This window comes from Pezoporus flaviventris, unplaced genomic scaffold (assembly GCF_033815535.1).
Source record: "Pezoporus flaviventris isolate CSIRO_AGI_PZ_B2104156 unplaced genomic scaffold, CSIRO_AGI_Pfla_v1 ptg000016l, whole genome shotgun sequence".
NCBI classification, from domain to species: Eukaryota; Metazoa; Chordata; class Aves; order Psittaciformes; family Psittacidae; genus Pezoporus; species Pezoporus flaviventris.
Genome location: NW_026892564.1, coordinates 3,716,534 through 3,732,100, shown reverse-complemented (window position 1 = coordinate 3,732,100; position 15,567 = coordinate 3,716,534). Strand labels below are relative to the sequence as shown.

Below are 15,567 nucleotides of genomic sequence, written 5' to 3'. Positions count from 1 at the left end.
CTCCACCTCTCTTCCTCCCATTAACCCAAGCTTCTTTTTTTTTTATTTCTTTTTCCCCTCAAATACTACTTATTACAAAATGCATAACAGCAATGGACTCCAGTGTTTCTCTTCCAGAAGAACACCTTTAATCACTAGCCACAGACTGCTTCTCACTTGCTTTCCTCTGATGCCATACACTTTAAGCTGTTACTTTACAGTGCTTCAAATTCAAGCATGAAGGACGGAGCTGCCTGCATTCAGCCCCTGTCTCAGTTACCTGCTGTTTAGCCATTCAAACAGAAGAAAGCAAGTTGAATCCTTCTTAGGTTGAAAAAATAACTGAATCCAACACACCAACTGCCTGAACAAAAACAAACCATTAGTACCACCTCCTTTGCTCACATTTTTTCACTGCATCTTAGGAAAAATGATGCTCAGATGTGTCATGCATGTAACACACCTGTATATGTTACAGCACAATCACATTGGATAGATGGCTCCATGGACATGGCTCAACCTCAGTTAGGTTACAGCCACCACTAATCTCCTACTTAATCTCCAAATAATTTTTTCTCATTATTTCTTTTGTGCTAGAATTAGTGTTTGGATAGCTGAGCAGATCAGGGAATTGGATGGAATTAACCAGACAAGAACAGTCATTAAGTTAAAATGACTGTGAAATCATCCTGTCCTCCCTAATTTCTACTTCTTCCTCAAAACTACACTGGTGGAAGATATGATGCAAGATGCTTTCCAAGTTTTTCTCTATCAAACATCTATCTGATGAAGGAACATTTTTGCCCTTGGTGCCGAATTTTATTTGAAAAGTCTCAGTCTCTCAGTGTTGCTTTAAGCAACCTATGTCATTTTTGGATCTGACTCAGTGTTTCCATTATCTCACATGAAGCAAGTAACTGCATCTCTAACAGCAAACTAGAAAGCAATGCAGCAAGATCTGCAAGGAGAGATGTGCTGTATTAGAACAGTTGATGTATTTGGAAAATGCTCAAACAAGCTTTTAGACAGAAAGCACCCTCTGGGTTTAGAGACCACTTTAATCTAAGTGATAAATAGAATTTGCTAGTCCTCGTTCAAGAACTGTCATTTAGGAAAAATAAGAAAAGATTTAAACAGTATTAAAGTGTTTGCTTTCCTAACAAGCTCTCATTAACCATTTTGAATAACATATGGCTTAGATATATATATCTATATTTCACTCTATATTCAGGGCTCTACCACACAGTTGCAAGCATGCTGTGCTAAACTTAGGCTCCAGTAGTATTTAAGAACAAAGGGTAACTGAAGGGCAGTATTTTTGCTTTAGCATCTTGTTTTCTGACATGCTCGATTTGTAGCTCAGCTTCATTATCCAACTTAAGATAAACAAAAATAAAGGCTTACAACCTTCCCTGATAGAGTCACACACTATGAACTAAATATTCCCTTTTTTCTCAGTCCCACAAAATGTGCAGTCTCATAATTATTATTAAAGTTCTGTGAACACTAAGAAGTGCAAAACTTAACTTGTTCTCCTGCAAGAAAAAAGTTAAGGCAGGTGCTTACAGGGTAACAGAGCTACTGAATGCTAACTTCATTAACTTCCATTAAGCTAAATGACTCACAAATGGCATTTAGATCAGTAGTAAATCATCATCTAGGTCAGCAGGAAGCTCATTACAGGCTGACAATCCAAGTGACAGAAACACTTTTCTACAAGTGCTATATTAGTAATTTCCTGTGTGAAAGGCTTGCTGCTGTTCCTGCATTCCTCGGGGGACGTTTCTTCTCAGAGGATGTTACTCTTCCCCAGGAAGAGGAAGGAACCAGTTGTTATTGGATGTGTGGGCTGATAGCTGTCGGGCATTTTCTGCATGCCACAGAATCAGCTGTGAGAACTGTGAATACAGCTTAGATTCCCAGCTGGAGCAGGGGAAAACACTGCTTGGGCAGACAAGGTCAGAGCGTACTCATACAAGTATCTCAGGAAGTTTAAAGAAAAATAATACCTGGAACTTCCATCCCTCTAGTTCCCAGAAATATGCTGATTTGATAAAGGAAAATATACAGATGGATCAACTTGAAAAGCATTCCTGAAGTACTGCACTGTTGCCATGACTAAGACCCTAGCAAAGTAAAATACTTCCAGTTCTGAAAGTCATCTACAAGAGCTAGTTATCTTACAAAACAGTACCAGCAGTCTAGAGGTGGCATCTGTTAATAGTGTTGATTTAATCACAGAATGGTTTGGTTGGAAAGGACCTTAAAGATCACCCAGTTCTAAACCCTCTGCCATGGGCAGGGACACCTTCCACTAGACCAGGTTGTTCCAAGCCCCATCCAACCTGGCCTTGAACACTGCCAGGGATGGGGCAGCCACAACTTCTCTGGCCAACCTGTGCCAGCGTCTCACCACCTTCATAGTATTTAAAATCTACTAATCTACTCTCTTACAGTTTAAAGCCATCTGCCCTTGTCCCGTCACTACATGCCCTTGTAAAAAGTCCCTCTCCACTTTTCCTGTAGGCCCCCCTTAGGTACTGGAAGCTGCTATGATGTCTCCCCAGAGCCTTCTCTTCTCCATGCTGAACAACTCTCTCAGCCTGTTTTCATAGGATAGTTGCCCACAGTGTCACTATAGGCCAAAGCAATATAACTAAACTGGCACTCTGTGTGCACAGATTTAGTTTCCTGTTAGGTCCGTCTCCTGAGTTTCATGTCCCATACCAACTCAAGCTTCCTCTGTATGTGCTCTGACACTCTTACAGGACAAGTTACCAGTAACTAGCCTGTGTCAAATCCCACTGGCTTTTTGTTTAGTGCAGCACTACGTTTCCTTATTCTACTAACTCATTTCCAAACTTGGTTACAAAAGAGAAAATAAAAAATCCCACAAGCAATTTGATTAAAATAGTATTAGGGAGATAGGATAGAGACAGACAAATAAACAGTACAATCTCATAAGGTACATTTCCTCAGGAAAGCAGGCTAAAAATAGCATAGGAAATATTATATTCTTGCACTCTCTAGTGCCCAAATTCAGAATTCTGTCTCCAATGAAAAGCTTGACTCTCTCTCAAGCTCCAGTTCACTCAAAGAAGATAATGAAGCCTATTAAGGAACATCAAGACATGTATTATTACCCAATTATGTAGCGGCACAACACATTTCCTGTTCTCTCCTTGTAAACCAGCAGTTACACGCTGTGTTAGAATAGCGTCACTGCAAAACACAAGGGCCGTTTGGATCATATACTTCTTTTATTATAAATGTTGTGTTCACCTTCATGTATCTGATCTTTAAGTGTTATTTGATGCTGGTGGTGTCAAAGCATATTGCTTTTAAGATTAGGTACACAAATCTTTTTAAACATGCCTGCACCTCCATAGAGGGTCAAAATACAAGTTTCGAAATCCACTGTTCAATATACCAAAAGCCCTTTTGGCACTTGTGACAGAAAATGAGCTATTTTGTTCAGATACACCATGTATTTTTTGGAAGGTCCATAAGTAGGCAACAGAAATGCTGTCTCTACTGCTTCGTGGTAGAGACAGTGGTAGCCTTTAGGAAACATAGGAGGCTTTCCTGCCCTGAGATCAGCTGAACATTTACCTGCAGAGCTGTGGGGAGAAGGCAGCCTATCTTCTTCCCCCAGCCCCATACACTGTACATGCATAGCTTGCAAGAAGTGGGGAAGGTCTGCCTGGAGGGGGCTGTCAGCCACGATAACATCAGAAATTGCTTGTCCAAGAGCAAGACCGGACAGAAAGAAGGATTCATTCGTAAACACAAAAAAGCAGAGTTTACAAATTCTTTTTCTTCAGCTGCACTGAACACTTCCGAGTTCCTCTATTATAGCATTTATTCTGTGTTTTTCAAGACCTAGCATCAGAGATTCAGAGCCTGTTTGAGAGTTTTGCTAATCGATGGAAAAGGTACAGACAGTTTTATCTTGGATACTTTGGAGAAACAGGATACCTACACATTATTCCCTAATTTCATTCCATGTTTGTGATCTGGAGTTCAGCTCATGGAATTGGCAGTTCATTCAAATATGCGTTTACTTGTAATAAGAACAACGGCAGTATATGGAAAAAAGTCTATAGCTATTCAGGGAGTGGCCTTTCTTACTTCTCTATCTGAGAACAAGGAAGGTGAGGTGATGGGAGATGCTGGGACCTGTCAATTTTTATCAAAGCCCTTCTACTGGTGCAATCACTTCTCAATACAGAGCTCACTCTAATTGGCAATTGAGTTTTGGACAAGGAACACAAGCAGGACATTTTTCTCTTTTTCTTGGAGGACAATGATTCCAGTCTTCCTCTCAAAGAGATAGCGCCAGAACTTTCCTTTGGTAGAGAAAAATGCATGAATATCATGCAGTGAGCAGAGCTGAAGTGAAAGGCTAAATGTCTGAGGTCCCAAGAAAACCTGATATCCATGAACTACAGAAAGCTGTTGTGCTTTTGGATGAACTGTGACAAGCAGTAAGGGCAGCCATTATGCACAGTGAAGTACCATATGAGTTTTATTCTACTGGCTGTTCCCCCTCTGAATTAAGACTTGGGCCCCAGAGGAGATGATCTGTGTATAATATTCCTATTCTTTCCTTTCTTCCTTTTCCCCTCCCCTTAACTTCACTGAAGACAGTTGGTATTTATTTCCATGTAAGGCTGGAGCCAAGAAAGGATGTAAATCAGTAGTTGTGTAAGACTTCATGTATACAGAAATGGAAGAACAGATGCAGATTTTGCATTCATAATTGCTGTCTTTGCAAAATATATAAGGTGCTTTTTAGATTAGGGGTTTTGGGGTTTTTTGGTTGTACTCAAAGGCAGAAAAACTGGTGTCAGAAATACCTAAACCCTGAAATACATACTGGTGAAGAAGTGTGTATAGGATAAATTGAGAGTACAGATATGTCTACTTGTATCAAGACACCACTACAAATGCAGTAAACTAACAGTGTATTACACTGAGAAATAAAAGTTGCACATGCTCTTATTTGCTTTAACATATTTTACAAGTTGAGCGGGGGAGAGGAGATTTTTCTGTTTTAAAACATAGCATGGTCCTTTGGCTCCAAACAGGAACAATCCTTATCTTTCCCCTTCCAATAATTAATCCAGTCTTAACTTTGTAGAAATCGCACTGTAAATGAACAATAAACATGTCTTTTTTTCAGTGTTAACTAGCGTTGGAAGAGAAAGAACAGCAAACATCTCCCAAAAAGTGCAGACATTCTGACTTCCAGATTACAGTACATTGCTTTGCTTCTTCCAAATCCTGTTTACATGAGCAAGGTCAGGGGATGGAACATTAGAGAGCCTCTACAGTGATTTCCTGCTGCTGTCAGTAAAAACTACTGAGACATCATCAACTTTCCCTTGTTACCAACAGCTTATCAGGGACCAGACGTTACAGATGTATTGCCTTACAGACTTGAAAAAACCCAACCTCCCTCAAAACTAAAAGTAAAATCAGAGAATGAAACAGGAGGAAATAGTCCCAAAGGGAAACAAAGAGTTCCAATTTTTCCTTTTCAATAGTTCAGAAAACAAAGGCAATATTAAGCTGCTTGACACAGAGAGGCACTAAAGCTTTCAGAGTCAGCTGCGAAATAGAAAGGAGAAAGAAATACAACACCCAGCCCCCAAACCTTGACCCCAATTCAGTGAACATTTTCAGAGTGTAAAAGGCTACAATACACCTCATTTTTAATAACTGCAACACATATGAAGGCTCTGACCGTTAGAAAAGTCAGGACATTACACAAATACCTGTTAGTTAAGCATTTATAGCTTGTCTTTATACTGGTTTCAGTAACATATACAAGAACTAAATAAATGAATCAAGTTCAAAGCTATTTTCCTGACAGTAACAATACAGACAGTAATTCTTAATGTTTATGTATTACAGTCCAGAAGAAAGCAGCTCCATACTGACAATTACACTGAAGTTTTTCCACCAGCCCATTTACCACATTTGCTTCACTAAGTTTACAAAAGAAGGTGCCTCAGTGTGAATATTACATGAAAATTGTTTTTTCACCATGTTCAAAAAGAACTGGCCTTACAGCTTTAAGTTAGAACACAAGCTGGAAAGATAAGGTGTTTAGAGTTCAGGGAGTTTAATAATTTAAGGGTTTGCTAGCAAAAGCCTTATGAGAACATCCATACCTGCATGTCTTGGCTTAATCTCTGAAGCAAGAAAATGCAAGTAAATTTAAAAACCTCACATAAGCAGGCTTTTTAAATGTGGAAGTTGTCACGGACTGTTGGGTTTGATGAAGCAATAAATTAAAATTCCTTGAAAAGGAGGAGTGGAAGGAAGAGATAATACCAGTATTTCCTCAAACAGATAAAGCTCAAAATAAAAATGATTTGCTAAGAAAATATCTAAACATATATTTTGAATTCACAATAAAGAATCAAGACTGTTGAATGTTTAAATATTTGTTTTTCAAATCTTCAGGCAGACTGTTATCACGAAGAGATGACAGTGATACTGAGCTGCACCCTAATTATCTGCAGTTGTTCGTCCTGTTTTGGGCTTCTCAGTGCAGGAGACACTGACATCCTGGAGGGAGTCCAGCAGAGGGCAAACAAGACGGTGAGGGGGCTGGAACACATGATATACAAGAAAAAGCAGAGAATCGGGTTTATTCAGCCTTAAGAAGGAAGAATACAGAGAGATTTTACTGCATCTCAAACATCTAATGGGTGGATAGAGAGAAGACAGAGCCAGACACTTGTTAGAGGACCACTGTGATAGAATTAGAGGCAACAGGCATGCTGGAACATGGGAAATTCTAGCTACATATTATGAAAAAAACCCAAAAACCATTTTCACCAGTCAAACACTAGAGCAAACTGCCAAGAGACGTGGTAGAATCTCCATTCATACACATATTAGCAAATGAACCTGACAAGGCCTTTAGGAACCTGATCCAAGTTGTCTTTGCTTTAATGGGGGGATTAGATGAAATCACTCCAGACATCCCTCTCAATCTATACTGCTCTATCATTTTTATTAACAAATCTTTAGAGAAGGGAAGAAAAGGAATACCTTTCTGCTCTGTCACAAGTCATCTTAAGGGCAGTAATAGCATATTTCCTATGACCAGTAGTACAGGACACAGTTTCAATAGCTGAGGAAGATATTCTCAATAGGGAGAACACTTTCTCCCATTCCCAAGAGTAGCTTGAGATCTATGGGAGTTTGCACACTTACCACTAGGAATTTTGATAGTCATTCAACAAAACTTTATAAAGGTTTTGTACAGACTTCCAATCTCCCTGAAGAGATTGCAGGGAGCTTTAGGGAACTCATCACAGATGTTCAAAAGCTTCACTGTAGTTAGTTGTCCCAGAGAAGCTGGTCTTTTGAGTACTTGAGACAGTGATCTGAGAAAGGCTGTATCTCTCTTCTTCAGAAGAAAAATTAAACCTGTTTATTAGCTGCTTCCAGTGGTCCAGGGACTTGCCAAAGTATTTTGTAAATAACCCTTAGGGCCCTGCTGTGTCACAACCGTGAGAAATAGATATAGAACAAGAACCCTTAAAGATACCTAAGTGTAGAGTGCATTTTTTTCTCTGTACATGTCAGAAGGGGAGAAGAACGGCTTCAGCTTGAACAAAACACTTCAAAAAGAGTAAGCAGGTATAGATAATTAACCTGGCAACCTGATTAAAGAAAGATTTTTAATCATGTGAACAGTGCTCTTCCAGTAGAAATAAGACCAAAAAGTTGTAGGCAGCTTTAAGATGGGTCTTGACAATTTGGGAGGGGTGTAGGGGGAAGCATAGAGTGATACTGTCTTTGATAACCAGTATAAAAAGAGCAACCCAAGGGGTCTGGAATCAGGGAGAGGGATGGGGAAGGAAAATGAATTAGAAGTTGGTAAACTCGAGTTAGAGGAGGATTGAACAGAACACACACACACACAGACAAATAATGCACATAGTATCCATCAAAGTGCGGACAACAGTATCAAGAGGAAATCTGGCAGATAGGTTGGCAAAGTTGATGTACCTGTTCTTTACTATGGGAGAGGAAGGATGCTAGTAGCAGAGAAAACATGCAAATGGTTTCTGGATTTGTGTCAATGGTGGCGTGTCAGACAGAGCCATAGTCCTTAAGGCTGCAGTCTGAGTAACAAGTACACAGAAATGTTGCTAGATGGAAAACGATGCAGATGGTGAATGTTGAGGTGCAGAAAGGTAAGAATCAATGGAGAACAGGAGACTAAGATAATGAAAGAAAAGAAAAAAGAGGTAGTGATTACTGACACAGTCAAAAGGCATGAATTTTGAAGCAACATTCTTGTAATGAAAACTCAAAGCCAGCCAGCCATCAAAAGGACGTTTTCTCTAGTGGGTCAAGTTATTTGTACTATGAGTTCTGGACACAAAGATTTATAAATTACTCTCTTAACAAGAGAATTAATGAAGGAGATAAAAATGACTGGCAAATTTATAGATATGTAATAGAGAATTACAGTATAACTGTACATTTAATTCTGTCATCAGTATTAAGATCAGGAAGTATTTTAACATGATAAGTAGCCAATAAATTATATCCACTACAATCCACTATCTGTCAAGCCTACTAAAGAGATTTCTGTAAGTCTAAGATAAATTCTGTCACAAGGAACCATATTTTCATTGTGAAAACACAACATGACAACAGCTAAACCTTAAAATACATGAAGTTCTCTCTCAAATAAAAGTGATTATATAATTATTTGTGTTGAAAAGGTTTCTCATAGACATCATAATCTTTGTGAATTTTATAAAGTACCTTAACAACATACCTTTTCATAAAGCATTCACGACAAAATAGAATAGCAGAAACTATGCCTTCTGCCTATTCATATGTATTAACCCTTCAGCCACACAAACTCGTTTATAGTAACTAAAATTGCTCAAGATACAATTTATATCTTCACAGGAACAGACTCAAAGCTAGAAGAAAAATTCTCATTTTAACCTAATTCTAGAACAGTGCATCTTTTAGATTTCATACCAGGAGAACATATTTCTCCTCCTACGAAACTACCGCTAAAACATTGCCTTCCTTTCCTCCCACATGCCATACCAATGTCATATGAAGAGCTAACACTAGAAGGATCTAATCCTATGATTCTGTGATGAAAATGTTTCTTTTTTCTGTCCTTAAAAGGAGAAAAATTAAAACATCACCTTTGGAATTTTATCAATGAGACAACTACTCTTTAGGTTTCTCATTATTCGCAGATAATGGGAAGAGAGAGAGAATTACAAAAAGTGTTTGAGAATAAGCCACAAATTTTAACAGTAATGCCTAGATATAATTAGCATGGGTTTACAATTAGAATTTCTGCTTAGTGTATGGGTAAAATGACCAGTATAACATGAAACCTTTGCTATTACACCATCTTCTGGTCAGCCTTGGGAACTGTGAAGGAACGCTTAAACTGAGAAGTTAGGATACTGAGCTCTGAAAAGTTGTCAATGGTTTAAAAATGTATTTTGTTTATACAGACAGAAAGAGCACACATCCAATAACATTTTAGTTTAAGCTATACCATCTTTCCCCTCCTCCAGAAAGCAACTTACCGGAGTACTGAAAGATGAAGAGGAACTAATTTCGATGACAGGCGGGTCAAGTGCTTGTGTATTACTCACAAAGGTAGGGTTGACCTGTTGAAAACAGGTTATAAATATTGTTATTATTTCAGCACTTGTAGATAAAGGGAAATAAGACTGAAATAAAAAGGACTACTTCCTACATTAAAGCACCACTGTTCACTAAGGACTGGAAACAGGTTTTAAAATTTGTAAAACTAAAGGTAGGGTGCTACCCTCAAGCTATGTAAAATACCCTCATATAATAAAGATAATCCAGATGCACATTTATTACAGAAATATAATTTATACTTCATAGGGATCCATCACCCAAAACTAACTCAGGGGATTCCTACCGCAAGAGGTGCGAGCATTAACAAGTTCAGTTGTATGACAAATCAATAAAAATGAAGTGACAAATACCAGTTTGAAGTGGATTTACTAAGACAACTAAGTAAAAACCTGCCCAAGGCTGAAGCCATGCAATTAACAGAGTGGTCAATGATGCTGCTGAAATGCTGAACAACAGGAAGTATTCAAACAAATTCCCAACTCTGTCACTTCCAGATGTTTCTGAAAGCTTTTGCAGATGCACAACAACTATAAGGGCTCCTGGAAGTCACCTTTGAGTTTTACTTTCCAGCATCCATAACTTGTGGGTATAGTTACAGGCTGTCTTTCCTATCCCTTCCAGCCACCAGGACTGTTCCCAGCAGAGGTGATGTACTGCCCTGGGTAACGACTTGAGAGCTGCCTTCTAGCAACGATGCTCAATTAGCTTGTTACAGTTAAAGGACAGCAGGAGCCCTCTGCTTGTGGAGGCTGCTATATACAGCTATGCAGCACTGCTTTCTTTATGTTATAGTGGTCCCCTGCCTGTTGTAGTTTACTTAGGGCACATCCTCACTCATGGTCTCATACTGCAGCTTATAAATCCCACTACCATTCAGCCTGAGCTAGGGTCAGTGTGGTTGCAGTCACTCTGGCTCAGTAATACATAGGAAGGTGTGCACCAAGCCAGCCCAGAAGCCTGAGTTGCCTTACTGGTGTGGGTATATCATCAGCACCAAAGCTGAAAGTGAGCTGAGCACACACTGAGCAGCCCAGATCAATCAATTCCCAACTCACACTGAAGTTCCACAAATCATCTCTCACAACCAGATTATTGACATGCTTATTTCTTATGTGCCAGCTCAGATTGCCAAAATAGCTCGAAAAAAAACTCTGTTGCAGAAAACAGGTAGGAGGTAATACTGAAATCTGTGATAAGTTAACGGGCCAAACAAAAATCATGCTGTTCCTAAAAACACAGGGAAAACTGCTTTCTACTGGGTTAAAGTCAGAGGCTGATCAAACAAATATGTCATCACAACATTTGCCATTTGGCAATCCTTCTATCACAGTTGGACTACTCATTTATTGCTGGTTATAGGAGCTAATCTATTAATTTTAGCCATATTTTGTTAATGTCCTTTCCTGAAAGTGAAACATTAACATAGGAGACAATAAAGTTCGAGAAAGCTGCTGCTTTTATTTATCTGATGGTTTTACTTAAGTATCAGAATATCACCCCTATAAATTTTTTTTATGTACATCACTACCATAGTATTACCTAGGTGTATCGCAGCCTAATACATTTGCCCTCTCAGCATGATGAGGAATTTGAGGAGTATTTCTGAGTATATAAAATAACAAGAATAATATTTCCAAACTGAAAAAATTGACAGAGGTACTAGATGACTTTCAAATCACCAAGAAGTCTGGTGTAGTAAAAAGAAATGAACTTTTCTCTTTTCAACCTTCTATCAGTAATCCAACAGCAGCCTTACAAGACAGCATTAATTCCAACTTTGAAAGTGAAAAAATAAAGCAAACTCACTTACCTAGTGACAGGGCTATATTTTAGTTGCTGAAAGTTCACTGGATACAAGGGCCATTTTATTTTGTATTTTCACAGAGAAGGTACCTGCCACTTCACCTGGAGACCGTCAAAACTCTGGCTCAGCCAAAGCTGCTCACTCAGTAACAGCTTCAGTGCTACTTCCACAAACAAAAATCCGTGATGCTAAGGTTCATACACCAAACATAGTTGGAAACTTAACTTTAAAAACCAAGAAAGAAAACATAGAATACTAAAAGGCAAGGTAGAGGGAACTGTCATGTATTAAAGGCTTTCAGAAACACTCTTTCAAAGCATTCCTTTAATTACCTGGTAAACTGATATATTTCTGTTATCTTCCTCCAACATGATGCTATAATTAGCACATTTTGATACACACAAGAAAATACATTTGAAGAAAGGTTTCTACAGATCCTTTCATGTAAGGAATTACAGCTTTCTAAAGACTGAAGTAGAGCAAAATCAAAATATATCATTTAAAGAAAAAGTGAGATGCAGGAATTAGGATCCCTGCTTAGGACAGAGAACTAGGGGAGGAACAAAAGAAGCAGGCCCAAGCAAGTATGTGATTCTCAGCAACAGGCTTTAAGTAAACTTTTATGCCCCTACAGCTATCCCTGTATTGATTTTAATAAAGTATATCCAACCTCACACACCCCTTTCACTTTACTTTTATAATGCATTTCATAAAATGTTTCAGTTAGATCAAAAACCTAAGAACTAATGAAATTAAAAAATGAAGTTTTAAATGACTCCTATAAAGTATCTCCTAGGAAAGTGATGTAGCTTGCTGTGAAATAGTCTGTCCAAACATACCAAGATAAATTTAGCTTTCAATTTGATTAAACACCATTCCCTGTGCTAGACAAGGGCCTTCAAGACAAGCAAGCCGTATACTCTTATTTCTACTGCCACCTAGTGTATATTTGGGTTTCCTTCCTCTAGAAGATATTTACAGCTGAAATCACAATTTTAAGATGAAACTAAATCAAGAGTAGCTTTTCGTGCTCAAGATGGAAACTCTACATATCTTTATATGTTCAAACCTCAATGCTATGTTTTTAAAGGAAATTTATTTCTACCTTCAATCCACTTTAAAGATGTCTCTAGTGCATGGAAGATTAATTATGTACAAACACAGGAAATAAAGAAATACAGCTGGCATCAAGTGGAACACATTTTTTTTGGTATACTGCACTAAAACTGCATTATTGAGTAAATACATACATTATTTTCAAATATCTCCTAAAGCTCCCTGTTTAAAAGGGAGACAATGACTGGGATTTATTTCAGCTAAATTTAGACATACTGCCAAACACCTTTTTTGAGCTGGTCACCTAAGATTACTTCTATGGTCAATGAAAAAAAGTAGGCACCTTCAGGGTCATTTGCTTGTATTTCTAAACTGTTTGAATAATTGTAATGATTTTAAGCTTTAAACCTCTACTTAGTTGAATAATCAAGAATCACATTGCCCAGTGCAGTTGGAGAACATTTGTAAAGATTTATACGTCAAGAACATGACTGCATTAAAATTCAGGCTACTGCTGGTCTGAAGAAGAGGAGATACAAATAAGGAATTTCTTATAAAAGTTTGCTTCATATAAAAGTATGCTTCAAAATGCAGGCAGGGAGAGACAAAAAAAATAGAGATGAATCTGTGTATAGCTTCAAAGAGTGAACAGGAGAAGTTTTGAGAAAAGGTGAGAGTACACTGAAGCTCCATGCTTCAGTCACTACCCTGAAGACAAAATACCAGGTGACATCTGTAATTCTTACTGCCCTTTTGCAAGCTGTTTTGTTCAAAGCAACATTTCCAATTGGCAGTATGTGAAAGCACTACAACCATCTCTCTGAACCTAGCTGAATAAATTCTGAGCAAAGCCAGCTCCATTTTGTGTATACTATTTTCCCAGAATCAAGACCTGGACTAGTAGGGACCTTACCACATTTAGGCAAGCAGGGGTAGAGAATCAGTAACTATCCAAAAGCCGTAAGAAACCTGGAGAGGCATGAAACATTAGGAATTAAAAAAGCATAGACAGAATCACTTCCCTCGAGTTTTGCCTGTACATCTGCTGAACCTCTTGCATTCCATCACTTTGAATTTTTTCCTAAGGCAATCCATCTTCATTCCTGCTATAAAGGTGACTGAACTTAATCAGCTTAGCATAACTCAGGGCAATGTATTATAACAAACCTCAAGTGTCTTGATGACATTGTAATGGCTCGTAGCAAACTTTAAAAGGTCACGTATACTTTTAAGTATGCCATATCTGAACTGCCTCCTCTGCCTGCCTGTAACTCTTGCATATGTTACCAAGTCTCTTAAAACAGTTACTTCAGTTTAGTTAAGATCAATCATCTTCCCTTGCTCATCATGAAAATGAAAATAAACAGAAAGCAAGCAGTCCTGCATTTTCTCTGAAGTGTAGAGAAGATAACAGGAAAAACTGTGTCATTTCAGTTGCTGCACTGTAATGGAATAGATCACCCAGAGTGACTGGGGGATCTGCATCCCTCTTCAAGGCACCCTAACTAGACATGCTTATTTGAGACCAAGATACCCTACAGGAAATGTGATGTTAACAGAAAACTAAACACAGCAGCCTTTTTTAAAAAAATCCTGAAATCAGACTTGAAAATATACCACAAGTGTCCAAAACATTGCTATGACAAGTGACAAAACCATGAAGCCCTTTCACTACTACAGCAGCTAACTCTGAAGCCTGTGAACTGCTACAAAGGTTACAGCCATGAAGAAACAGAGACATTAAAGTGAAATCTGTTAAAGCTAATTGATAAATAATTTCTTGACCTTCAACTATCAAGTTTTCTTTATGTGCCCTTTCAGTATTGGTAATGAGGTGCTTCCTAGCCTTAGTTTAATTTTAGCCGGAATTCATTAACGCTTTTCCAGAGCTTCTCAATTAACCTGGGACCAGGGACAAGAACAGAAAATATCTGGAAAATTGCTTAGAAAACATTCGTATCTTTGCCAAGCATCTGAACAGAAGAAGTCTGGAAAAGCTGATCTGAAAAGAAAGCAACAACCCCTGCAGCCAAAAACTACTGTCATTTTTTAGCATGTTTTATAAGTGGCTGCAGTTTGAACATGCCTTGAAACAAGCTATTGATGCAGCAAGAGTAGTTTAAATCTGCTGGCAGATTGAGTCTGTTCCAGCACTGACCACCTATACTGAAGGCTACTAATCAGTAAACTTCATTCATTGTCCTTACAATGGTCTGACACAGAAGCTTATGAAGTTTGTCACACATGCAGTTGTCCTGCTCTTCTTCTGACCAAAACGTTAATCATCAGAAAGCTTCACATCCAACTTGACAACAGAATCAGACACATGAGAATAGTTAAGTGATGGATTCTATCAGGGTTCCCCTCCTCCACAAAAATATTTTCAAACTTTATAATACTCATACTGCATATATTCATACTGCACACAGACAAGAAATACAGAAAAAAGCTCAGTATCCTCAAATCTCAATTTTTTAAGTCTGAGCAGGAAACAAAATGCCATTGCACAAATATCTGCATTTTATATGAACAAATCCAGGTAATGGTGAATGTCTGTAGTACTTTCTTGGTGTATGACAAAACCCAAAAAGTTCCTAGATTTATATCAGACAGAGCTCTTGAACATCAGAGGCACCTGGAGAATATCAAAGAAGAGGTAAAAGTATAGGTAATCACCATGCAGAAGCTAGCCAGATCTACTAAGAACAGTCACAAGTTCATCCCTGGGGTTTTAGCACAAACAATGGTATTATCTAAGGCACAGTACTGTTTACCTACTTAGTACAGCTTTCACAACAAACACAGGATTTTCCAAATATTGACACAGAATATTTGACATTTCACTTTAGTTTCCCAATTCCCAATACTTTCAAGGGTTACTGGTAGAAGGTTTGACAGTAAAGTAGCCAAAGAATTAAATTATAAGGAAATCAGACTACACAGTGACATAACATACACTACTAGCCAAGAAAGGCCTCCTAAACTTTTAGATAGATATCAAGATCTTCTCAAGACTATAAAGGTCTTGGAAAGAGGGCAAACTTCTG

General features: G+C 38.2%; 1 protein-coding gene across 4 annotated transcripts in view; it reads right to left on the bottom strand.

Annotated features, from left to right (window-relative positions):
• The window catches only part of POC1B (POC1 centriolar protein B), a 63,653-nt gene that overhangs the window by 30,742 nt on the left and 17,344 nt on the right, over window positions 1-15,567 (bottom strand). For all 4 annotated transcript variants that reach the window (XR_009743600.1, XM_061454653.1, XM_061454651.1 and 1 more), the window contains exon 10: window positions 9,579-9,662. Coding sequence is in view for 3 of the 4 variants with exons in the window: in XM_061454653.1 (XP_061310637.1) it covers window positions 9,579-9,662 (84 nt within the window). In the remaining variant the exon portion in view is untranslated. The remainder of the gene's footprint in view (window positions 1-9,578; window positions 9,663-15,567) is intronic.